Genomic DNA, 25217 nt, shown 5'->3' with positions numbered 1-25217 from the left:
GCTTCTAATTGTAAAATGCCACACTTAATTATCAAAATATTAGTATTGATATTTTCATACATAAATTACATTTGATGTGAATTTTCGCAACCATACGAATCTAATGATTAAATATATCAAGCTACAGCAGGATCAAAACTTATGAAACATATATATTCCAGTATAAAACAACCTATAATATAATTTTGAAACTAATTATCTTAACATTAAGAAAAAAAATCAGAAAAGTAAGAGAAAGAAAAAGCTCTTGAATAAACATGAGACCGCAATAAACGATAAATATATGCAAAGATGTACCGTTACACTATATACACTATATGATTATTACTCGTAGTCCTTTACATTAGTCATTAGTTTTATTCGGTTGGAACGTTTGGTAGATTGCCAAAAAGCTCGACTAACTTACTATTATTGAATAGGTGATCTGAAGGTGGGCCAAAATAGGATGAGTTGGGCAATACGCGAAGTAAATTGTAGATGGTATTACCAACAAAATTCTGGGATTGCTGTTGATTTTGTCCAATTTCTTTATTGTTGGTATGTTGATTATTATTAATTGACAAATCCGGAGTAAATTCATCCTCCACGGGAGTTTGTATCTTCCGTCTCTTCGTCTCGTTAGTGGAATCAATTTCCTCATGACTAGTAGCTTCTTTCCCTAAATCGAAATGTTTGATTACATCGATAGAATGGCCACGGTATCTGTCACTAAATAGTTCTATAGAGTCATCGTCTGGGAAATATTCTTCGTATCTACTATCCAAACTTTTAATCAAGTCTAAATCTCCATACACACTCTGATATCTTGAAAACTTCTTAATAAATTTCTTAATACAATTTTTCTTTTTAGCATTCTCCTTGATTTTAGCCTCTTGCAATCTCATGCTAGCACTCGTAGTAGAGTCACCGTTCTGATCGTTTTCAATATTTACATCTTGTAATAAAGCAGTCAAGCCTTGTTCAAACAAAACCTTAATACTCTCACCTTTATTGATCATGATCAAGAAATCCAAATATGCTAATAAGAACTCGCCTTGTTTTTTGAAATGCTTCATTCCCAATTCAAAAATTTTGCTGGCTGTTTTCAAGTTATCCGAATGATATTCCATTAGAGCATTTTCAACATAAAATTCATATCCTATACCTTCAAAACTGTTTCTTGCTTGCTTAAATACACCACGGGCTTCCTTAATACCCTTCGATCTTTTGCAGGCCATCATTAATTTTGTGTAAACCAAAGTTATAGCTTTATTCAATTCATCTTTCTTTTCTTGTAATTTAGATAGACGTAAAGAGTCCTCTTCACTAAGTTGGAATGTTGGGGGTTTAAAGTTATCATCATCGTCGTCATTATCACTATTATCGTCTTCATTATTATTCTTCTTCTCTTCAGTGTTCTCTCCTTCATTTTTGTTATTAAGTTCTCTGCTTGTAATTAATTCAATTTCATTATTTATATTGTTATAATCATTTGTTAGAGCAGATATTAAATTATCGTAGGTTTCTGTCGCTTTATTAATAGTATTATCTTTTTCATACATTTCCGATAATTGAAAAGTTAATAAATAACTTCTAGGGTTTAATACTAAAGCTTCATTTAAAAGCTCAATGCACTTATTAGAATTAGCTTCTTCATTACTGCGCAACCAAAACTTATTAAATTTAAACCACAATTCTGGAACAAATGGCAACGCCATAACTGCTTGTTTATAGACGTATTCAATTCGTTGTTGAACCAAAGTGTCATCTTTTAAATTCAACTTATTTTCCCTTTCAAGAGCAATCCACTTGTACCATAATTGAAGTTGAGTATGTACTAGGTTGTTATGATCGTTATGAATTCCAATAGGTATAACATCCCTACGTAACAGCCTCTCTGTTGCATTATGCCATTCTGTGTTCCATGATCTAGCATCCATAAACTCACTTGACTTTTCTGCGATGAATTTATTGGCAGTAGAAGCATTAACTTCGTTTTCCCATTTGGTATATGTAGACCAGACTTGTTCTATTTTTTCAGTTGGGATCACTAAAAATCTTTTATAAACCCTTCTTATTAAGTCTGTCTTCTGTTGTTGTTCCCATGTTGCGGCCGGAGTCCAAGCTTTTAAGAAATCCAAATAATCATTCCACAAATCACCACTATTTATATCTATACCAACTTTTGTAACTGCAAATTCAAATGCCTGAACCACGATACCTCGAGCTTTTTCACCACCGGTGATCACATCATTGGTACGACGGACGTACGAGACATATAGGCGGCATAATTCAACGTGGTCAGTTATTGGGAGGCACTTTGAGAATAAGTGTTCAACTTCTTGAAATTCACCTCTGTTTAATTGGTAATTAATATAGTTACACCATTGCTTACCCTAAATTTTGTTAGTAATCTTCCTAATATGTTTTAATCTGATATCGACAAAGTACAATTTATTTTAATAGATTATCTATGTAATTCATTTTCCCTTGATGTATTAATCTAATGGAATAAAGGTGAATCATAAGTATTGGCTATTTCTAAAGCCAAAATAATTTAACTGCTAATAATGCAAAACAAGAAATGAACGAATGCAAACCATCTAGAGATGAATCTATATATAATCTATCAATAACTGTACTTCAATCCAGTAATGATACATACATCAAACTTGAAAATACTCAAATATTTGTTGAACACCGATTTTACTTGCTCCTCTTTATCCTTAGCAAGAACTTGTTGGATTAATTTGTTCCATTTATTGTAATCCAATGGATCAGCTTCTAAATCATCTTCAAGTTGCCCGATAACATCCAACGACAATCTTTTCTTCTTATCGCCTTGAATAAACATATTGCTGGGCATGGAAATGAGTGGGCCTAGTTATGTGGATGTCGATGTATCGTACTTAGAAACGAATAAATAAATCAAAAAAGAATGTACTTAATTAGTTGGTTTAACCTATGGCTGGTCAACGATGAGTCTGATATAGATTACGACAATGTCGCACCAACTAGAATGTCGTGTTTATTCTCTCATTATAACTTCTAGTAACCCACAAGTAGACTATAAAACTGTTTGTTGTTAGCAAATAATGATTGAATTACATGTATGGGGACATGATTCCAGTATATCTGTTATATCACCGGAGTGTCTAGCTAGTTCGTGGCTTCTCAATTTGCACTTGAAACCTCAAAACATACCGTTCAAGATCGTAACTTCATCGAACACAAATTTGTCCGAAACTGATAAGCTCCCTCTTTTGCTAGTGCCTAACGATGAATCTACTAATGATCGTTACGAAGGATTTCAAAATATCTCCCAGTATATTTCTAGGAACTTTAATACGGAATACACCAGTGAAAATGACGTTAAGTATTTGCCGAATCAGAAATTATCTTCGGCTGAACAAAAGCTAATCAATAGTAGTTTGACGTCCTTTATTGAAAACAAAATCCATAACATTAATCAATACAATTTATATATAAACACTAAGAACTATGAAAAGTATACTCGGAAATTATTTCAGAAATTTTTCCCTTTTCCAATGATGTACAATCAACCACTCAAATTTTACCATGCTGCCCAAAGACAAGTTCAAGTTATAGGATTAAACTCCAACAATCCAGGGTTCTTTAGTATATCCGGGTCTGATGCAGTAGCTCAAACAGAATATTTCAACGACGAAAACGACGATGAAGATGTCGAGGGTGATCCAGTTGCTATAAGTTCATTGCATGAGAAGCAATTATTAGCAAAATCTAAACGTAAAGATTTGTTAAAGGAATCAAAAAATTCTTTAAAATGCTTGAACCTAGTGAATGAGTACATCGACTACATTGTTCTGTTATACCAGGAACTCAATGCATCTAATAAGCCTGATGAATTTTCATATCTATTTTCTAATACCAAAGATGGACCTTCTAATGCCATATCTTCCTCCGAATTACTACTATTTGCCTACATACACTCACTTTGTCTTCCTGAGCTTCCTGACAAATTTATTGCCAATTATCTAACGTTGAAATATCCAAAATTCCTTGCATTCATATACGACACTACAACCAAGTTGAACGAACGTTTATATAAGGATAAATCGATTTTCCGTGAACCCCAAGGAATTGAAGTTCCTAACTTATGGAACGAGTTAAAATATTCAACCGGATATGTTAAATACTAACGTATCTACTTAGTTAGTACTGTACATAGTGTAATTGATATCTTCAAGTAGACTTGTATATTAAGCTAAAGCACAGTTACCCGGTTTTCGCTTTACACCTATTCTCATCGCTTCGAGTTATAAACTATTTCTAGTAAGCTACTTTTGAATTTCTTTCTGCCGCTACTAAGTAATACCCAAGAATATAGATTAATATACATACTATATCGATATCCAACTGCATAATGTAGAGGGGGGGCATTATCATACTTTTTTATCCAATTAAGGCGTGATCTTCAATTTGTTAAATTTTTTTTTCTCTTTGTATATGTTCTCTGTAGTTCATATCCATGAACATTTCTGGCAATCTTAGCATAGTTTCATTTTATACTAAAATCAATGTATCTAATGATGGAATTTACTTGCCATAGATCAACTTTATCCATACTGTTTAAGTATCACAATTCTCCTGGTAGAATGTGAAGTTTACTGCTTATTTAGAGGAATTACATATATATACTATCCCTTCTACATTTCTTAGTGAAGATAATAGCCGTTAGTAAACATCCATTGGTACCGGCATCTGTAATAACCGAAGACATTCAACGGTTAATCTGTCACGTGAATATATCGATTCTTCCCATCTCTTTACAAGGGCAATATCTACTATACACTGCTCCGGGAATAGTCTAGAAGTCCTTAGATGTCTCCATTGAACATAAATACTGAAAAAAGCTCCATCTTTAGAAATATAATTATCGAAAAGGCCCTTTTCCATGCTTCTGTTTGATCGCTTGAGTGATTTAAAAATGCGCGAGGATATAAAAACCGGTCAGAATAAAAAACAATCAAAACTATCACTCTTTTCAAGCCCAATATAAGATAGCTATGAAGTTATTGAAATTATTCACGCTTGCTATTTTAGCAGTTGAATCTAGTGCTTTAACCATCTCTCAACCACCGGAGATCACGGAGGCCCCAAAACTAGAAAAAAGGGCTAGAGTGAAGGAGAAGATCTATGGTAAGGAATATCAGAAGTTACAGGCTGAAAAAGAAGGAAAGGGTGAACAGACTACCACGGCAATGCCTAAACCATGGGCAAGAACGATTACTTTAGCCAAATCTACTAAGACAGTGCTTGTTAGGCCAACAGTTATTGCTGGTGTTACATTTAGTACCAAACCTCCAAAAACAACTAATGGATTAGAGCCTTGGGTCAGTTTGAACAAGGATGGTTCTCCTAAAACCATAAAACCACAACATAAGGGTGGTCAAATTAAGAAAGGAAAACCAGATTATGGAACGTGGTTTGGTACTGTAACCCATATTCCCATGGGAAAAGATGTGATCAAAGCTGAAAACATGGAGGAAGATGAAATTTACGACCACGAGGAATATTTTCCAGAGGACCCATCCTATCACGAATTGAATCCTATAATTCGTTGTACGCCTGAGAGATACTTCAAAAAAGGGCAGGGTAAGGACCTTACATCTGAGCCGTTCTGTACACCACATGACAACCAGCAATTGAAAATGGACAAGACCTACTTTATTACTTGGTTTACCAGATATTTCAAAGAAGCCAAGAAAGTCAGAGTTCATTTATCGTTACTTAAGGAAGCTGCCAGACAAAGGGGTATGAAGCGTTCGGTTGAAGAAGATGAAATGGAAGTGGACCAGAACCTTAATAAAAGATCCTCTGTACTTGAAAAAGGGGCAACTATTCAAGAATCATCCTTCTTCTCCTCCGATTGGCTTGACGTAGAAGAAGGAATGCTTCCGATCACTATCTTGGAAGAATGGTTTGGAAAGAAAGATTGGAACAGGAAGGTATTAATTTCTCTTCAACCAGATTATGCCGATAATGAAGACTTTGATTACATGAAAGATTCTGTTGTAGTTGAGATTGTCAAGGGTGCAGTGGTCAGTAAAGGGCAATTCCAAGATCTTAAAAAGTTGGAAGAAAAATGGAAAAATCAGGGCTTAGAGGTCGAAATCGAAGACTCATCTCCATATGAAAAATACTACATTATGATGGCTGTTCCATCGTGTGTTTGTATTTTTGGCTTGGGTATGTATATCTTCGTCATGATCAACAATAGAAGTCTTGATTTAAGCCATTTGAAGAAAAAACAGTTCGCTGGAAGAAAGACGACTCACAGAAGGATCCCATTCAAAAAGAAGAAGAACCAATACACAGAATTACCACAGTATAAGAATAATGCTGGTACGAAGGCCGATTAATTGTTCCATGTTTATAGAATATATTACTATATAAGTACTTAAAAAGTCCGATAACGATTCACGTGATCACAATAGTATAACTATCGAGGTAATTATCTCATCATCATATAATACATTCGACTTAAACTACATCTTGATAGGTTGATCTTAGTTTATTTTATCTTTAAAACCATCTACCTAGCTTTAGTATGGTAGATTTAAGTTTTACGTCCAACCAAGGATGGTATCTTACGTTATTATCATCATCGTTATGTGTCCTAGGTTGCTTTGTGATATACTTTGATGATGTCTATACGCTATTATTCCCTAGATCGATTACAAAGAAGTACAATTTCCAGTTAAAGGAAAATTATCTGTTTTTGAATACAGCATTAGCGTTTAGTTCTGGATGCTTACTATTCACAGCGCTTTTTAGGTTATTGCCGGAGGCTTTAGAATTCTTCAATGATTTTAATGAACATGATAGAGCAAAAACGGATAAAATGCAAAAGAAGGAACTCAACTTTTATTTGGTTATATCCTTCATCAGTGGAATATTACTATGCTTTCTGTTCAATGCCGTTTTGCATTTGGTAACTAGTCAATCGGTGGTACATTGTAATCATGGCAGTGAGCAACACCCACACAGCCATTCCCACAATAATGAAATAGAACTGGTACACAGGGAAGGCAGGTATAATGAATCCTTGAACCATCATGAAGAAGAACATACTAACTCCCATACGCATGCAAATACAGGAAATGATATCGAGGCAAATATAGAGACTACGCCCTTATTAGACGAACGGAAGCCATTAATGAGAAAGAGATCGTCACTAATTCAGTATTTTATGTCACATAATGGCGATGAGAATACCCTTGGAGAATGTAAGGGGTACACGTCGGCAGAATTGTGCTTGTTTAATAAGAATCATTCGTCCGAATTACATTTCTGTGAGATCCCAACGCTTGCCAAATCAATTGATCTCAATGACGATGAACTACATGCTGTACATTCTCCTCCGTCACATTGTGCGGCTGCCTCCACCCATTCTCACAAGAATAATAGTGAGTACGCCCATCCTTACGAAGACCATGCATATCTACAAGGTGAGGATCATAGCACTCACAAGCCAGATCATCACCATCACATAAACACTCCTTTATCTCGTCTATTGCTAATCGGAATCCAAACCACATTGGCAATTTCCTTACACAAGCTCCCAGAGGGATTCATAACATTTATTACTTCAGAAGCTAACCCTGAATTAGGCTTCCTGATATTTTTAAGTTTAGCAGCCCATAACTTCACAGAAGGTTTCCTGATGTGTCTTCCATTGTATTTTCTGTTTTCGTCCTCTTCAGGCGGATTTGCAAAGTTGAAGGCCGTTGCCATTAGTTCTATCCTTGGTGGTTTATCACAGCCTGCAGGTGCTATCCTAGGCTACTTTTTCTTGAAATATAATGATAAAGGTGATTCCTTCGATATTCATAGTCTTAGTTTCGTACTTGGTATCTCTTTGGCCGTGACGAGTGGTTTTTTGACCGTGATTGGCCTTTCCATGTATGGCTCTGCCATTTCTTTCCATGGTGGAATGCTGAATTTGCTTTTGTTCTGGTGTATCCTAGGCATGTGCATAATTGGCTTGTCTTCAATAGTCAATAGTTAGTCTTTATCGGTCGTTTATACATCTATATACTGGTAATTTTGCATCTATTTTCAAATATACGCGTTATTTCAAGACTTCAGTGTAAACCTTGGTACACACAAATGCATCATCAATCATGTGGTCTGAAGAACATTATTAAAATATTGCCATTTGAAGATAGTAACATAATCAAAGTATTAATCTAATATATGTTTAAAGTTATACTACTATAACCCTACTAGACGTTTCTATTAATATCACACAAGTTCTAAAAAGAATAATTTACATAAAATATGATGGCGCATGAATTACCCTTACTGATTCATACGAAGAAGTCGAATCATAATGTCCCTCCTGCCAAAGCTCCCAGCTCAAAAACTAACAAGCACAAACCTCTGAAAAGTACTAGTGATGAAAAAGGGTTGCCTAACGGTGCTAAAGTTGACTTTGGGAATAAATCCGGGTCGAATACAAATAAAAAGTCGAATAAAAAGGCATCTAAGCACACGTCCTCAAACTCATCTAATAGCAAGGGAGTGACAAGAGTCTTACCAGATGGAAGCAAACCTAATTTTGGTAATGAACCAAGTCATCACAATGGAGGTAATAACAAAAAACATAATAATGAACCATGTTTACCTAATGGTGAGAAACCCAACTTTGGTGACGCATCCAAGTCCCATTCGAAGAAGAAAAATAATGAGCCTGTCCTTCCAAATGGAGAGAAACCTAACTTTTTCAACGAGAAGCCATCGAAAAAGACCACCAAGCCTAAGGAAAAGAAGACAACCATCACGGAAGATACGTATGCTGGTTCCTCGTTTCATTCCTCCCCAGCAGCCTTGAATTTGCCAAAGCCATCTTTCAAAACATCTCCTAAGGCAAACCATGCTGCACAAAATACTACAGATTCAAGTTATCACATTAGTCCCCAAGCTAATGTTCAGCACTTGGTTAGTGCGCCCCCACAACACCCTGTTACTGCGTATCCTGCCGGGAATGGTGCACCAAATATTCCTACTGCTCCCTCGAATCCAAATGCCTTTCCTCCTGGAAGCCCTTATGTTCAGCCTGGCTTTTCTTACTATGTGACTCCCCAGGGATATATCAATTATCAATATCCTCACGTACCACCTCCACCTCCGCCACCTCAAGGTGGTGTATTCCCGATGGTTGCTCCTCATTATCAGCAACAACCACAGCAACAACCGCAGCAACACCGTCCACATCATCTTCCTCAAATTGCTCCTCAGCAAGGTCAAAGAATCAGTTTTAATGAATTGTTAGGTTCATCTAAGAACTAGTCATTTTAATTCTCATCAATTAATATTTTTGTTGTCATTTCTTACTGCTATTCTTATGTTTGTTTTCATAAACTTTATTTCTTGGGTTTAGTTAAATTACCTGGTTGTGCCGTATACAATTTGTTTTATTTTACTGTTTGGTTTTATGCGCTTTTTAGTTAGATGTTCAATGGTTGGAGTTATCATGTAATGGCATTACATGAGTGGTTGTTCTACTGGACAGAATGTAACTATTTATGATATAATGCTGCTTTTACGATTAACCTCTTCGTCTAGAAGATGAATATTCACTATATTACAGATTTAAGTTTTTTTTTTCATGTTTTTATTTGAAATTGGGTTAGTTTATTTTATTTGTTTTTAATACTTATACATGGCATTTTTTTAACTTATCTGCATTTGAATATACTTGCTAGTTACATAATTATATAGTAATAGTAATATTAGTCTGTATTGTTATTTACATTCGTAAACTGATAACTGTGGATTTTGCTCTTCGCGATTATCCGTGAATCCGAAAGAAAAAAGAGTAAAGGTTACAGTTAAATGTTTTTTTAATTGTATTGAACAATTTTGAATTATAGAAGTATAATGACAGGTAAGGAAGTCAGAATCACATTCCTTATAATCTTGGATACTGTTTTCTTCCTTTTGGAAGCTATCGTGGGCTATAGTGTTCATTCGCTTGCATTGGTTGCTGATTCATTTCATATGTTAAATGACATTATTTCATTAGTCATAGCATTGTGGGCGGTTAGATATAAGAACACTAAACCAGCTGATGGAAAGTATACTTATGGGTGGCAAAGAGCTGAGATTTTAGGGGCACTTATCAATGCTGTTTTCCTTTTAGCATTATGCTTTACTATTGTTCTTGAAGCAATACAAAGGTTTTTCGAACCGCAACACATCACTCAACCAAAGTTGATATTAATTGTTGGTATTTGTGGTTTACTTAGTAATGGTGTTGGTTTAGTATTGTTCCATGAACATGGCCATTCTCATTCTCATGGTGCTTCTGAAGGTGGTCATGGACACTCTCATGGCGATATAGAAGCAGGCGAATCCAGTAATGCGAATGAAAGTCATGATCGCAACGGGTCAACTTCTGATTTCACGGAATATATGCCAAATAATGTTGTCGGACGTTATGATGAACATAGCCCATTGATTAAGAATGATAATGCAAAGAAATCTGCTACTAAAAGAAAGTCCATGAATATGGAAGGTGTATTTTTGCATGTTTTAGGTGATGCTTTAGGAAACATTGGTGTCATTGCAACAGCGTTATTTATTTGGAAAACTGATTATTCTTGGAGATTTTATTTTGATCCTGTTATTTCGTTGCTTATTACCGTTATAATTTTCACGTCTGCTTTATCATTGTGTCGTAAATCATCTAAAATCCTTTTACAAGCAACTCCAGCACATGTTAATTCAAATTTAATATTGAATGAGATAGAAAAGTTAGAATCCGTCAAATCTGTCCACGATTTTCATATTTGGAATTTAAACGAAGATATTTTAATCGCTTCATTGCATGTTGAATTAAACCAAGGTCCTGAAGTAACCAATACTTCAAATGATACTATAGATCAGATTGATAGAGTTACCTTTGTTAATGCTGTTACACAAGTAAGAGAAATTTTACATCGTTTCGGAATCCATAGTGCAACTATTCAGCCAGAATTTTCGAACGGCTCTAAAAAATTGAATAAGAAAGCAAGTGCTTACGGCCAAACTAACGTTGACAATTGTATTGTTGATGGAGCCTCGGGTTGTGATAATAATCAATGCTTGAAATAATTTTTTAAAGTACCTAGTTCATAAGAGTTTAGAATATAAAATCAGTTCTTGATTTATCATACGCTGTCTATTATATTGTATATTATAAAATATGTACTTAAACTTAATATAATTCAATACTTAGCCTGTTATACTCGTAGATATAAAATATGGATTTAAACTAGAGATTTTCTCCTCGTTCTAAATCTTGTAAGTGATGATCTATATCCCTTCTTGCTTGGACTTTTAGTTTCCGATCTGTCGTAACCAAATACATTAATTAAATCATAAGAACCATCTTCATCTTCCTCGTTGATTCCGTTTAGCAGGCTGAATACCCCGAAGTCTTGATCAACTGATGGTAGTTCCCTAATGGAATATATGTCGTCATCAGGAAAATTGATCGAAGATCTTGGACTTATGGTTGACAATGTAAGAGTATCACTTGGAAATCTGCTTCTAGACATTTCCTCGTGTATAGGCAAATCAAAAAATGGGTCTTCGCCTTCTGTTTGTAATAAATTAGAGAATATATTATAGAATTTGAGCCATGTGTATTCAAGTTCAGGTGAAAACCGGTTTCGCCCAACCTGATCTAAAATAGTCAACGTTAACGCTTCACCGACCAATTTGTAATGGCACATCTCATAATTCCATATACGAGAGCATATTTTTGCTGTTTTTATTACGCCCGAATCATTATTATGAATATTTTCTAAATCATAGATAATATTAGAAATCAAGCGTATTAAGTCAGGCAAATGGTAGTCAAATTCCTCATCTTCAAGTTCGAAGTCATCAAAATCGTTTCTCTTATAGCTTTCCTTGGGATTATAATGTAAACTTGTGTAATGCAATAAATTGGATTTTAATTTAAACGCAAACTCCTCAGCTATCCTCTCATCGATTTCCACAGAACTACCCGAGTTCATATTAATAATATTCAGTTTGGCCACCCCTGGTATGAAGCGTTGCAATATCTCTTCATCTTGTTGCAATATCTCTTCATCTTGTTCTTGACTGGCTGTAGTTGATGTGTCAAATTGTGGATTTGAACCAGCAAACCCTGAAGCTGTAACTATCCCTAGCACTCTCCATATATTTTTAATCGCGTCTATTTCACCCAGGCTGAAATTTAAACCTGTATCGTAGAATGACAGGCCAGTTGATGTTCCCTCGATGTATACCCCTGTCATGCTATAGAGCATTCTGTGAAAGAGAAAATATAATATAATTCTTCAAAGTCTCTTGAGAAGCTCTAAATATAACTTCACTCCTTCTATCTTATTTCTTCCCCAATAAGATCGATCACAGACCCTAATCAAAAATCTAGAGCTTATTGGCTGATCAGACTCAAATTCTTCTCTCGGATATACGCTATTCATCTTTATAGCTTATTTTGGCTGTTCGGGGTTAAAGTTAGGGAATGTCCAAGAGAATTGAATGTACTTCAGGATACTTATTTCCCTCTTGGGAAAGTTTATCGATTTCATTCATGCGTCCGCGGCAATGTCCAAGGCAACACAATAGATATACCTATTTTATGCAGTGCGAGAGAACGTTGGAATCGAATGGCCACGTTATCCATGTCTCCCTCACTTTGCAACGAGAGAAGTAATTGGTGTTGTCTAGAAATAAGGCATATTGAACAAGAAATAATTTTATTGTAGAACACATATGCACATGTTAGCATGAGTAATGGGGGATCCGGGGGGGATTATTATTATACATTAATTTACAAGAAAGCAATAGTAAGCTCTACCAAAAAATGTAATATATTGTGGTTTTATCTAAAGACTTGAAAATATATATGGGTAATTATAAATATAAAGAGCGTCTAGACAGAGTGTACCGAATAAACTTTAAAGTTTAATTATCGATGTAGCATTTGAAGCCCACAATCATGGGTGGTACAAGTAAGTCAGAAAGCTCCACGAAAAGATAAGTAGCGGGTAGTGAAAATGTAATCGTAAATCAAACAATTTAATATCATCGCCAGGATAATAATTGAAATTATTTTGCAAAAACGTCGTAAGGAACAGCTTTAACATTGTACTTCATGCCATTCTTTTGAGAAGAACTATATCTGGAATCGATTGAGTTTCTCTTCTTGAAGAATGAAAAGCCCGAAATATTAGATCTGTTTGTCTCAGTGGTGCAGATAGAAGCTAAATCCGAAGTCAGATCGCATGCTAATGAAGATTTTCTGGTAGTAGTGGTAGATGAAGAAGACGAGAAAATAGACGACAATCTAGATCTCAAAGACTTTCTCTTCGATTCTGTTGATGCAAATGACCTTGTGCTTTGTAAGTCTGAGTTTGATCTGGTATGTCTTGGTGTTGTCTTCACTGAAGAAGCCATAGTTTTAGTGGCTTGTTTGTCGTTAGAAAGATTTGTCACAGGCACAAATGAATTCAACAAGTCATAACATCCATCAGAACCGGTTCCAGAACTGAGAGTACTCTGAAGGGAGGTAGTGCTAGTCTTTGCTGAGTTGTATGAAGAGTTGTTGGTGGCTGCTGGGATAGTAGGAGGTTTGAGAAGAACGTTTTCTGGTTCGTTGAAGCCTTGTTGAGCGATTTCCTTCTTCAAGACGAAACTACTTCTCATAAATCCAAGCGAGGCTCTTTGTTTGAATTGTTGTTGGCTGCTAGTTCTCGACATTTGGTATGTTGAAGATAATGATGTACATGATGATTGAGGTCTTGCCATAGTATGTACAGGTTCTGCAATTTGATCTGAGAGTGGTTTCATAGAACTGACATCGCTTGATGTTGAAGCCTGTCTAGTACCATGACCCATTTGGAATTTGTTAAGTTCTGGTGATGGTGATACTGAAGTAGCATCACTTCCAGAATTAATAGATGATCTGTAGTCACTATTATGTAAAGACAATGTTGACACCCCTGAACTTATTTCATCTGCATCCGATGATGAACGAGCACCATATTGAGATGATGCATTATCATTATCGATATCTTCATCACTTTCATATTTCGAAGAGGCTGTTTCATCAAATTCAGACTCAACGATTGGTTCCAATCCTTTGATACCAAAACTATTGTAGTCAAATGCAGAAGGTTTATTTGTTCTTTCAGCTGAAGTTTCTTTCACCTCAAAGTTGTAAGAATCATCTTCAACATCACTCACAGAAGTTTCTCTCGAATGACTGTTAAATAATGGAGATGTAGGCTCAAATTCAGATTCCTCATCTGAGATAATTGGTGATTGAGACTTTCTCTTAGAAAGCCTACGAGGGTCAAACCCAAAGGTCTTTTCCTTTTCAGCAAACTCATCATCCGAATCATCAGAGATAACATTTGATGGCTTTGTAAAAGCCATTTTGCGAGGATCAGCCTTATATGATTGAGTTTGTGCTTGTGCTTGTTGAACTGGTTCGGCTTCCTGTACTGGTTCTGCTTCTTGAATGAGCTCCTTCATAGATGTTCTTCTTGAAGAACGAGGAGCAACCATTGGTTCTTCTTGTTCGGGCTCAGCAGATGGAGATCTTCTTCTCGATCTACGAGGATCAAAAGAGGAGTTGTCTTTGGATGAAATCAGTTCTTGCTCATTCAAAGATGCTGGTGAGCGAGGCAAGCTTCTCATTTTTCTTGGATCAAAAGGAACAGATGGTGGGCTGAGTGGTGGTGTGACTTGTTGGAATGTAGGAGTACTTGGAATCTGAATTGATATTGGTTCAGTTTCTGAAGATTGCACACTTCTTCTAAACCCTCTGTATTTTTCATTGTTTGAGAGTTGGAACAGAATAGTGCTGGTATTAAGTGGTTTTATTGATTTATCTTGAATAACTTCTGGTTCAGGAATCTCCTGTTGTACTTCCTTCTGCATATTATTGTCTTCTTCGTAATTTCTTTGTGGCTGAGCCTGTTGTATTTCAGGTTGTTGTTCCTGTTGAACTTCTTCCTTTGTTATTTGTTCCACTGGAGGACGTCTTCTTGGTCTTAATGCCTCGATTGGAGGTTCTTCGAGAGAACGACTTTCACTTAAATTTTCTTCAAACTGTAATAGGCAGTTTGCAATATACAAATAGACTTGCACCCACAAGGATTGTATTTGTTCATTGAATTTTCCTTGTCCCAACCATTGACGGAAAGTAACGATCAAGGCCGAACCCATTGGCTCGAGGTATTGAGAACCCACCTTGACAAATTTTGGATTTTCTTTCAAGAATGCATTCATGCACTGGCTCAAAGTGTATTCATCATCCAAGTAGAGCATTGTGAAACTCAACAAGTCACCAAATAAGGTGGACTGTTCAGCAATAACAGATTCCGAATGAAATACCTTTCTCAACTTAGGGTTAGCAGCAACCAAATTTGAAAATAACCTAGTAATAAAGTCATCCTTATGATATTTGTTATTAGCTTGCAAGCTTGACCAACAGGTAGTAAGCTTCTGAATGTCTTCTCCAGATAGCTTTAATTGAGCAGACATTTTGTAATAGTTGATCTCAATATAATTAAGAAAATGTATAGTATATTTCGTTATATTACAGAAAACTGCTTAATCCTTCAAAACTTTTAAAAAATGGGATTTGAATTCTTTTATATTTTGAAATATATTGAAAAAGGTAACTAAATAATTTTATGCCTATTCTGTAGCATTAACTGTAGCCGTCAATTCAAAAATTCCCTTATATAGAAACCCTCTGATGATAAATTCCCTCGACCTAATTATTACATTGCCTATTTTGGAAGTTTTGAACTGTGAATGAAAGAAATAGGCATTACAGATAGTGGAGATATAATTTCATTTGCAGTAAAAGCATATATTTTAATAAGTTTTCCCAATTAAGTAATTTTTGTTCTCACGTAAATATCATTTACCGTATAAGGAAGTTTTACATATTCTTTACCCAATGTAGTAAATTGGTGATTTCGCAGTGAATTTGATATGTGTATATATGAAACTTTTTTGTATTTACTTCCTAATTTGGAAGTCTACGAAGATTACTCTCAATATTAGTAGCACCACCCCATTAAGGAGATTCATGTGTTATTCTTGCTACTTGCTATATAACATATTGTGACTATTTAGTTAATGTCACAAGATTAAATCAACTTCACAAGACCACAGACTATTATTTATTGATATCTCCAACCAAACGTGTATTCTACGTAGGTTTTGTAAATTGATTACTTCGTCAAATGCTAAAGTTTTGAACGTTAGGATTCAAATAATTAATTTGTACATTCCTACCCGGCTTCTTACCTGATAATTTGAATGAATAGAATAATATATTGACATGCATGGATGATTGTTGATAATATAGAATGTAGGGTTGGCCTCTTTTGCGCGGAGTAAAAATCCTCAGGAGGTATCGTGACTTATGTCCCCATACTACTTACAATTCAAAAAATTTAATGACGTTGGTAATAATGGCATAGCTACATACACTAGCAACTTATTTTCAAATTCTCGTCTGATGCAGTTACAGTTCTAGGAACTTCAGCTTCCTGGTTTATTTCTTCTTGGAATGATTCTTTTTGTGATGCATCTACTTGAGTTTTCTCTACTGGTGAAGATTTCGCCGGAATTCTTTCGCTTCCCTCGACTTTAGAGTCTCCTGGAACAGTGGTCCCATTTTGCTCTATTAATTGCTGCTTGGTAGCTTCTTGTTTAGATTCTAATCTTTTGCGTCTCTCTCTTTCTTTCTGCATTTCTCCTGCGAGCCATTGCTCTGCGTGCTCAAGTTGTCCATTAAAAACATTCGTTAGTTTCGTAATCATTTCTAATGATTCTCTGGCAAATACAAATATCTTGTCATTTGCATGCTGAGCAGAAGTGTTGTTTGTTATTGCAGCCTGTTGGATTGTATGCGGTAACCTTAATATAATATCACGTATGGTTGACTTGAATTCTAAATCTTCTGACCTGGATTGAGGATCTACATCATTACCATCTGGAGAAATGGTATTGGTATTGAGTGATGAGGGCTTGAATGTGGATATGACGTGTATAATTTTCTTCACTGTTGCAACAATTTCTGTCTTAGTTTGTTGAGCTTCCGACTGTGCATCTTGAGAGGAAACATTAGTAGCAGTAGCAGTATTTGTATCTGCTCTGTTTGCGGATGTAACATTGGTTCCTTCTTGTGTTTCATCAGCGACACCTTCATTGTTAATATCGCTCGATTTACTAGCATTGTTAAGTGACCTTTTCTCCTTGATTGAACGTTCTTTATCAATGACTTTTTGTTGTAAGAAGTTTACTTTGTAGTTAATCCGATCATTGGCCAAACGCAAAAGGTGCAAACAAAACTGAAGTCTTTTTTTAGTTTCCATTGTAACCACTTTATTATAATCCGCTGCACCTCCTAACCGTCTCTTTTTGATGGTCACCGACGGACCTTGAGCTTCTCCTTCGAGCTTCAATTGTCTGGCTTGATGTCTATTATTTAAATTAACTTCAATTTTGTTCACAACAGGAATCGCTGCCTTTTCCACTATACCAGCTGCATAATTAAATGCTCCATAATTCCTCTTAGAGTTTTCATAATATTTAACTGCGTTTGTGACGATAGGATGTTTAGATACTTTGCTAACTTTTGTCACTAACGGATGTTCACCCTGACTTACTTTATATTCCGCTTTTCTCTTCCCGTCGTTAGTTCTGTCTTCTAGTGATGATGAAAGCGATGAAACAGGAGTTGTCGTGGTTGACAGATGATTATTTATCGTCAAGGGGGGTGTAGAGCATCTAGTAAGTTGCGTTAACGCCTCTGCTGCAGAAAATAGATCATTATCAGTTGAGTTGATGTTTCCAACGTTTTCTTTGTTATTGTATGGTGGTGGTGGTGGTGACGGCGATGAGACAGAATTTTGCGAAGATATCGACGAGTCTGATAGCTTCCGCTTCGCTACCTTATTCCCTTTAGTCATATTTATTGTAATAAACGCCTATATCAAACAGAATATGTGGTTCTCGTAATATATATTCGGAGTATAAAAGACTACTATCATGGCTTCCCAAGAGAAACTTTCTGCGTCAAAGCATGTGATTTTTTTTTTTTTTTGGCATCTTATTTTACTTCGTAAGAAAATCGAAATGTTGAGTCAAATGGATGCAAATAAAATCAAATACTTTGCTATAAAACGCCAATCAATACTTGTTGATGAATATATATAATAAATGATATACATATTTAGATTATTTAATAATTGCAATTATAATAATCAACAAATAATTTTTTTAAAATTTGCAGATAAACTGAATTTTTTGTTCACAATTGCAGAATCAAACTTCAGGGTCTTCAAGTTTAATGAAACTTGAAGGACCAAATTTTAATTCTTCTTGCTCTAATTTTCTGGAGGAAACCCACCCTCTACCAAGAATAAAAATACGCCTGAATTTATTGTTATTTTGATCTCTCTTTAAAACATCTTGATATCTTATATTAAGTACCTTAGGGTCATTTTCCACACGAAGATGGTTAATATCGATCTGCTTTAAAACAGAATTACAATTAGAAGCAACAGTAGGTGACTGAGTTGACTTTGACTTGATCAATTGTTCTCTAATGTACTTTTTCCATTTTTCTCTTCCTTCGGTGGTGGAAATATCAAATGATTTACTGAAGTCGGTTCCGTTTGCATCGGAATTTTCATTTTGAGTCGAGTCAATAACAATATCAGAAGCCGCCTTAGGATTATCTACTACAGTAGAAAGTTTCAAATGAGTATTAACGGCTTCACCTGTTGATTTGTGCACAGTTGGTTTATTATCAGTCTTGGAATTCTCATTATTCTTGTAGGAATTGTGAGCTTTTCTACCTTGTGGCAGCTTTTTGTAATATGCTGAGTTTTCAGCTGGAAGTGGAGGCAAGATTGCAGCAGTAGGACCACAGCTTGAATAGAAATAACCTTTCAATTGAGAAAAGTCGATAGTGGTTTTTTCAAGATTTTCAGAAATACTTTCAATTTCCCTTCGAACGTCCCCTCCACGATTAAGTCTACCATGGAGGTTTCTGGTTTCAGATTTAATAGTTCCAATTAATGAGGAAACTGTACTATAAAGTTCTACTTGTTTTTCATTCAAGATTTCAAAGTTGTCTCCTAGGTATCTAATATTTCGTCCAAGATGCTCAAAATCTCTATTCCTGAAAATGAACGTAACAATGGAATGAATAGCGACAATCACTTGAATAAATAAACTAATAATTACACCGGTTATTACAAACCAGCTAGAACCGGTTGATGAAGTATTAAAGTCAACAGCCCTATCTAATATATCGGCTTGATGATAACACGTTTGAATATTCAACAACACAGCCAAATCATTAGCATTATCGGACACCATATCAAGACAACTATACGAGTATTAGTAAGTATTCATTTAAGTATTCGAACAAAAAATTGACTAACCTTTCCAATTGAGTAAACGAAACTGTACTCATTCCATTCCTTGATTCTCCACTCAATTCATTACGGTATTGTTTAAAACATTGTATACCATCTGAATTATCACTACACTTAACAATTGTTTTAAAAGCACTTGATTGAGTTAATTGGAATTTAGGCTTATCGACATTGAAGCGTGGTTTAGTAGATGATGATACATAAATAAAATTTCCAGAAAGAAGTACCAAAATTAACAAGAACAAAGGGTGAATGCCAGTAGAATAATTGAATTTGAATATTTTTGAAGTAACCGTCTTGTCTTGGACTGGTTGCATGGTTGTTGTTAAATGCTTTAGAAAAGATATAAAGTACAAGACTTTTAGACGCTTTTATGGATAAAGGAATTTTCGCAGCCACAAATACACGCTCAATTTTGATATCAAAATTCTATTAAACAAAATAATAAAAACTATACAGTAGATGCAAATAAAATTAAAGAGAAAGAAATAAATAAACGGTAAAAAGAACTCCTTCAAGTAATAATACGTAAGGAGAACTTTTCAAAAAGTATAAAAAATTTATTCATCCTTTTGATGAGATTGGACATATTCAGCTGCTTTAGCTTTAACACGAGCAGCATATTGTTGGTCACCTTTTTCTTCTTCAAAAGAGAGCCACTTGCTGAAAAAGAACTTGGCTTGCTTACGAGATAATTTCTTGCTAATGGCCCTTTCAAATAAGTCCTCAACCTTAGCCTTATTATCTTGCTTAATTTCCTGATCAATATAAACATTCCACAAGTCAATTCTCTTTGGAACATCTGAAATTAAACCCTCAAATAATGATCTACCTTGTTCAGGATCACCCTTTGTAAATTCTAATTGTCCGAATTTTCTAACTACTTCAATATGTTCTCTCTTAGGCAAAACTTGTAAAGCACGAGCTAAAACCTCATGTGCTTCATCATTTAATTGACGATCCAACAAGGATGAACCATATTGAACCCAAATAGAAACATTTTTACCGAATTTTTTACACATGACCTTGTATAATTCATCAGCCTTCCTGAATTTTTCGGACATGGTGTAGATACTCACTAATTTTTGATGCATAGTTAATGAGTCCATGTATTGACATGAACGCTTGAATGTCTCTTCTAATGTATCATCAGTTCCGAAAGTATTCTCCAAATTCAATAATGCTATCCAAATGTTCATCTTTTCTTGTTCTTCACGGTAATTAATTGTCTTCAATGCTCTTTCACCAATTTCACGCGCTTTATCAACCTCACTCAATTGTAATTGGAATGACATGTAGTTCATCCACATGATAGAGGAATTAGGATTACCAACCAATAATCTTTCAAAATCAGACACAGATTGTGGTGCTCTAGTATTTAAATCGGCAGTCTTATCCTCAATGATCTTCAGTGTTTTTCTCTTCTTCTTCTTTTCATGCGTGAAATCTTCTTCGTCTGATGATGAATAATTATCTTCAGCTTGATCTAATATAGATGCGGTCCAATCAAAACCATTAGTTGATAACCCAGATAAACCAGAAGCTTTGGCATCTTCATTTTCTTCATCTCCTTCACTGTCGCTATCGTCCTCACTAGCGTCTTTTTCATTTTCTAAGACATCTTCCATTATTTCATCGTCAGATTCATCATTTTCATGTTCATCATCAGATTCAGAACCTGATTCGTCTTCATCAACCGCATCGGACATCTCAACATCTTCTTGTTCAGAGGAAGCTTCAGTATTAGTGAAGTAAGATGCTTTCATACCTAATGACAATTGCTTCTTTTCTTGGTCAATTGCTAAAATCTTAACCTTGACACGATCACCTTCTCCAAATAATGATGAAACATTTTCAACATCATTATCGGCAATTTGGGAATGATGACATAAACCACTTATATTGACAGTTCCATCCAATTTAATGAAAACACCAAAATCAGTTACTCTTCTAACTGAACCTTCGAATATTTCGCCTACTTCTAAGTCTTCGAATTTCTTTAAGACATTCAATTCACCATTAACTTCACTTTCCTTCAAGGTCATGAGAATACGACCTTCCTCTTTACAGGATGAAATCTTACCAATAATTGGTTGATGAGGTTTAAAATATTTCTTCCAGTCCTTCAAGTACGAATCAGACAAGTCTGTGATTCTAACCAAAGCATGCACAGATCTACCTAATGCAATATAAACACCATTATTTGCAACATTTTTAACAAATCCTCTTACAATATCTCCACGGTTTAAATCTTCTACCGTATTAATAACCTTGTCTTTAGCATCATCATTACGCAAGGAGACAGCAATCTTTTTTGAGTCTTCATCAACAGCTAAAACAGTAGCCGTACAGAAATCATTTGTGTGGAAAACATTGTCCAATTTTTCAGTATAATCGTTCAACGCATCAGTGATAAAGGAGGATGCAACGAGATTTTTACCTAATTCAACCAATACAAACGTGTCTCTAATCTTGAGAACTCTTGCAGGCAACTTATCACCGACCTTTACGTCTTTAATGGAGCCAACAGTACTGGTTCTTGCAGTCAAAACAACTGTATTATGATCATTATCAATATCCTTGACAGCGGCTTCAATAGCCATACCAATAGGTAACTTGTTTTCTACGTCATCAAAGACAGAAACATCATTGCTTAATTCCATAAATGAAATACGTCCTTTAATAGTTGGTGTAATGGAAACCCATACAAATCCTTTTGCAACGTTGTTGATGTAAGCAACCCATTTTGAACCTTCTGAAGTGTTAGATAAGTTTAACATATGATATGGCTGATCTGGGGTTTTCAATTCTTTTTCAAGCATGGACAATTCTAAAATGATATGCTTATTAGTTTTACGATGAGTGATTGGTAAAAATCTATGACTTTTTGCATCATGGAATCCAATAACTTTAACCTTAATTTTATCATTCTTGTGGAACTGCGATAATGGCTGTTTTTTATCTTTAATTTCAGACCATGAGTTGAAACATTGCGTGATGTCAACTCTTCCCTGCAAATTATCTGCCAATTGAACGTTCAATTGAGTACCTTTGATGGATTTAATGACTGCACTCGTAATAACACCAGGAGTATAATCACCAACGGTGGACTTAGTGGCATCAATTGGATTGATAACTTCCTCTGTGTTGGATGAATCTTTAGAATTTTCACTCTTTTTCAATGACAATAAAAATCTTTTGTTTTCTTCATCAATTCTAATTACACGGCAAGAGACAGATTGATACTTGTAAAATTTTTTGGACAAATCTTCATCAGGTTTATCAGTTGCATACTTAGCCAACACTAAACCAGTTAATTTACCAGCAAATGAGATAAACAAACCCATATTAGTTACAGATTTAATGTAACCATGTAACATCTTATTATCTACCTTTATATCTTTAAAGTATGCTGGAACTTCGTCATGCTTTGCTGCTTCAATCAAAGAAGCCTTAGCGGAAACAGTAACAGACCTCGATTTCAAGTCTTTTTCCAAAACTAAAACTTCAATTTTGTCCCCAATTGGTAATTTCTTGAAAATAGATCTATTCTGTTCATAATTACCATCAGATAAATGACCAGTAAAGATAACACCACGCAAATTGCTATTTTCCAATTCAACGATTACAGATTCTTTAGCCTTCTCAACGACAATTGCGTTGGCGATAGATCTACCTGGATACAAGTCAGTTATGGAGGCTTTTTGAGAATCACTCAAGTCAATCGATTGTCTTAATGTAACCATTAATCTTTGATCATCTTCGCTAACATTTAATATCTTGACATTTACAGTTTGTCCAATTTTCAAATGATCGCTTGCTTGATTCACAAATGTTTCGGAAATTTCATTCTTAGGTAAGTAAGCTCTTAAATTACCGAAGAATGATACGATAGCACCATTATGGACAAATTTCTCGACAGTTGCAGGTGATTTAAATCCAATAGCGGCCTTATCAAAGCTAGTCAAAATTTCATTGTCTTCGACATTTACTAATGACTTTTTCAAAGTAATAAACAATTTTTTACCTTGCTTTCTTAAGACTCTACCCTTAATTTTACCGCCAGCCTTGAATTTTCTTTCAGGATAGACTAACCTGACGTCGGACATATGATTTCCTGGGACCAAAGCCTCAAAACCATTGAAAACTTTAACGATAATTCCAGCTGAATCTGGCAAAACCTTGACAATTTCACCGCCGTTAACAAATTCACCAACTGGTATGTCATCAGTAGTCAAAAACTTGGAATCAATTAATTTTGGTTCCATAGTTAAGACCAATAAGTTTTCCATCGAATTATAACCAATTACTCTGGCTCTATGCTTTGAGCCAACAGAATAATCAATTTCCAAATTTTTCAGAGGATCAATTTTAGAATTGTGGACTTGACCATGTAAAGAAGAAGATCCAAAACTAACAAAAACATAGTTAGGATCGCTTCCTTTCACTTCGACGTCTTCAAATATGTGACCTATAGGAAAAGCATCCAAAGCATTAGATTCATCCGATGGACTGGATGAAAAAGATATTATATGAGGTAATTGAGACAACATTAATCTTTTAGTGCCACTCTTTAATAAAATACCGGTAACCCTAGCCTTTATATTATTACCAATTGTATACTTATGCTTTAAAGTTTGTAAATCGAAATCGTTCAAATTTGGCAAGTTGATAGTACCATCGACTAAACCAAATACCTTTGTGATAATACCATTTTTCGTAATATCAGACACTAATGCATCTACTAAGATACCCGGTTCAATAGCATCTACCGACGAAATTGCTGATACTGAGACTTTCTTGGATGTGGAGTTGGATTGCACTGGTCTCAAAGTAATTGTTCTTGATGATGGCCTTGATACTATACTTGTCAATAGAACATCACCAACCTTCAAGTCTTCAGCTTCGATATCTTTACTATTCTTTAACTCTTTATTAGATATGAAACCCGAAAAGTTTGATCTACCAACATTCAAAATAACACCATGATCCTCAATAGATTTTATAGAACATTGTAACAAGTTTCCAGGAGTAAGGTCTTCATCCTCTAAAGTGGAATTAACAACCTGCGGCTCAATGGATAATTGGATTCTTTTCTTTTTACTATCATTTGAAGACTTGACAACGTTAGCTCTTAACCATTGTCCGATTTTGAAAATGTCCTTTAAGACAGGGAATTCAGCGCTTTTGGTCTTTAATGTTGCGGTCTGTATTTCTTGGTCCTTTTCTTCATCATCGTATTGCAATTCTTCATCGTCTTCGCTATCGTCGTCTACTTCTTCAAACTTTTCGATTTGCTCGGTGATCTCTTCACTTATGGACGTGATTGGAATGTAACCAACCAAATTATCACCTAAGCTTAATGTCAAATCTAATTTGCCAATATTAGTAATTTGACCCAACACTTGGGTGCCTGGGATCAAATTCTTAAAACTAAAATTTTCAATTTGTACATTCGATTTTTCTTCTTCGTCTTCGTTGGATGTCTTGGTTGTCTTCTTCTTAGATCCCTTCTTAGACTTCTTAGATGGTTGCTCTGATTTGGATGAGCTCGATCTCTTGGATGCACTAGAAGCTTCGAAAAGAACGTCTTTTGTTGCTTCATTGGAGATGTCCTTAATTTCTAAAGCCGATAAAGCAGTAGCACCTCCTCTAGGAAAGGCAACATCACTACTACTTATAACAGATTTGGATGGTGAAGGATCCGCCATGCTGTCCTATCTATTAATATATGATTCT

General features: G+C 35.2%; 11 protein-coding genes across 11 annotated transcripts; 5 read left to right on the top strand and 6 right to left on the bottom strand.

Moving 5' to 3' along the window:
- Positions 1 to 356: 356 nt before the first annotated feature.
- On the bottom strand, positions 357 to 2833 carry AC631_01777 (cleavage polyadenylation factor subunit; the record flags this gene model as incomplete). Its single annotated transcript, XM_015610607.1, has 2 exons — positions 357 to 2375; positions 2645 to 2833. 2 exons carry the CDS (start codon positions 2831 to 2833, stop codon positions 357 to 359), a joined length of 2208 nt encoding a protein of 735 aa, XP_015468606.1.
- Positions 2834 to 3074: 241 nt separating this feature from the next.
- SAM37 (SAM complex subunit) lies at positions 3075 to 4160 on the top strand (the record flags this gene model as incomplete). The annotated part of the gene is made up of 1 exon (XM_015610606.1): positions 3075 to 4160. The coding sequence occupies one exon, from the start codon at positions 3075 to 3077 to the stop codon at positions 4158 to 4160; it is 1086 nt and encodes a 361-aa protein (XP_015468605.1).
- Positions 4161 to 5027: 867 nt separating this feature from the next.
- On the top strand, positions 5028 to 6383 carry AC631_01775 (uncharacterized protein; the record flags this gene model as incomplete). The annotated part of the gene is made up of 1 exon (XM_015610605.1): positions 5028 to 6383. The coding sequence occupies one exon, from the start codon at positions 5028 to 5030 to the stop codon at positions 6381 to 6383; it is 1356 nt and encodes a 451-aa protein (XP_015468604.1).
- Positions 6384 to 6571: 188 nt separating this feature from the next.
- AC631_01774 (Zn(2+) transporter) lies at positions 6572 to 8032 on the top strand (the record flags this gene model as incomplete). Its single annotated transcript, XM_015610604.1, has 1 exon — positions 6572 to 8032. The coding sequence occupies one exon, from the start codon at positions 6572 to 6574 to the stop codon at positions 8030 to 8032; it is 1461 nt and encodes a 486-aa protein (XP_015468603.1).
- Positions 8033 to 8307: 275 nt separating this feature from the next.
- AC631_01773 (uncharacterized protein) lies at positions 8308 to 9315 on the top strand (the record flags this gene model as incomplete). Its single annotated transcript, XM_015610603.1, has 1 exon — positions 8308 to 9315. One exon carries the CDS (start codon positions 8308 to 8310, stop codon positions 9313 to 9315), a length of 1008 nt encoding a protein of 335 aa, XP_015468602.1.
- A 591-nt stretch (positions 9316 to 9906) lies between these two features.
- AC631_01772 (Zn(2+) transporter) lies at positions 9907 to 11121 on the top strand (the record flags this gene model as incomplete). The annotated part of the gene is made up of 1 exon (XM_015610602.1): positions 9907 to 11121. The coding sequence occupies one exon, from the start codon at positions 9907 to 9909 to the stop codon at positions 11119 to 11121; it is 1215 nt and encodes a 404-aa protein (XP_015468601.1).
- A 155-nt stretch (positions 11122 to 11276) lies between these two features.
- Positions 11277 to 12296, bottom strand: AC631_01771 (uncharacterized protein; the record flags this gene model as incomplete). The annotated part of the gene is made up of 1 exon (XM_015610601.1): positions 11277 to 12296. One exon carries the CDS (start codon positions 12294 to 12296, stop codon positions 11277 to 11279), a length of 1020 nt encoding a protein of 339 aa, XP_015468600.1.
- An 817-nt stretch (positions 12297 to 13113) lies between these two features.
- Positions 13114 to 15555, bottom strand: AC631_01770 (uncharacterized protein; the record flags this gene model as incomplete). The annotated part of the gene is made up of 1 exon (XM_015610600.1): positions 13114 to 15555. The coding sequence occupies one exon, from the start codon at positions 15553 to 15555 to the stop codon at positions 13114 to 13116; it is 2442 nt and encodes an 813-aa protein (XP_015468599.1).
- A 962-nt stretch (positions 15556 to 16517) lies between these two features.
- On the bottom strand, positions 16518 to 18002 carry OPI1 (transcriptional regulator; the record flags this gene model as incomplete). Its single annotated transcript, XM_015610599.1, has 1 exon — positions 16518 to 18002. The coding sequence occupies one exon, from the start codon at positions 18000 to 18002 to the stop codon at positions 16518 to 16520; it is 1485 nt and encodes a 494-aa protein (XP_015468598.1).
- Positions 18003 to 18357: 355 nt separating this feature from the next.
- On the bottom strand, positions 18358 to 19419 carry AC631_01768 (uncharacterized protein; the record flags this gene model as incomplete). Its single annotated transcript, XM_015610598.1, has 1 exon — positions 18358 to 19419. The coding sequence occupies one exon, from the start codon at positions 19417 to 19419 to the stop codon at positions 18358 to 18360; it is 1062 nt and encodes a 353-aa protein (XP_015468597.1).
- Positions 19420 to 20038: 619 nt separating this feature from the next.
- AC631_01767 (uncharacterized protein) lies at positions 20039 to 25189 on the bottom strand (the record flags this gene model as incomplete). Its single annotated transcript, XM_015610597.1, has 1 exon — positions 20039 to 25189. The coding sequence occupies one exon, from the start codon at positions 25187 to 25189 to the stop codon at positions 20039 to 20041; it is 5151 nt and encodes a 1716-aa protein (XP_015468596.1).
- Between the last annotated feature and the right edge of the window lie 28 nt (positions 25190 to 25217).

This window comes from Debaryomyces fabryi, assembly GCF_001447935.2.
Source record: "Debaryomyces fabryi strain CBS 789 chromosome Unknown contig00026, whole genome shotgun sequence".
Lineage (NCBI taxonomy): Eukaryota > Fungi > Ascomycota > Pichiomycetes > Serinales > Debaryomycetaceae > Debaryomyces > Debaryomyces fabryi.
The sequence above is the reverse complement of the archived record's forward strand: the minus strand, read 5'-3'. Positions and strand labels throughout refer to the sequence as shown.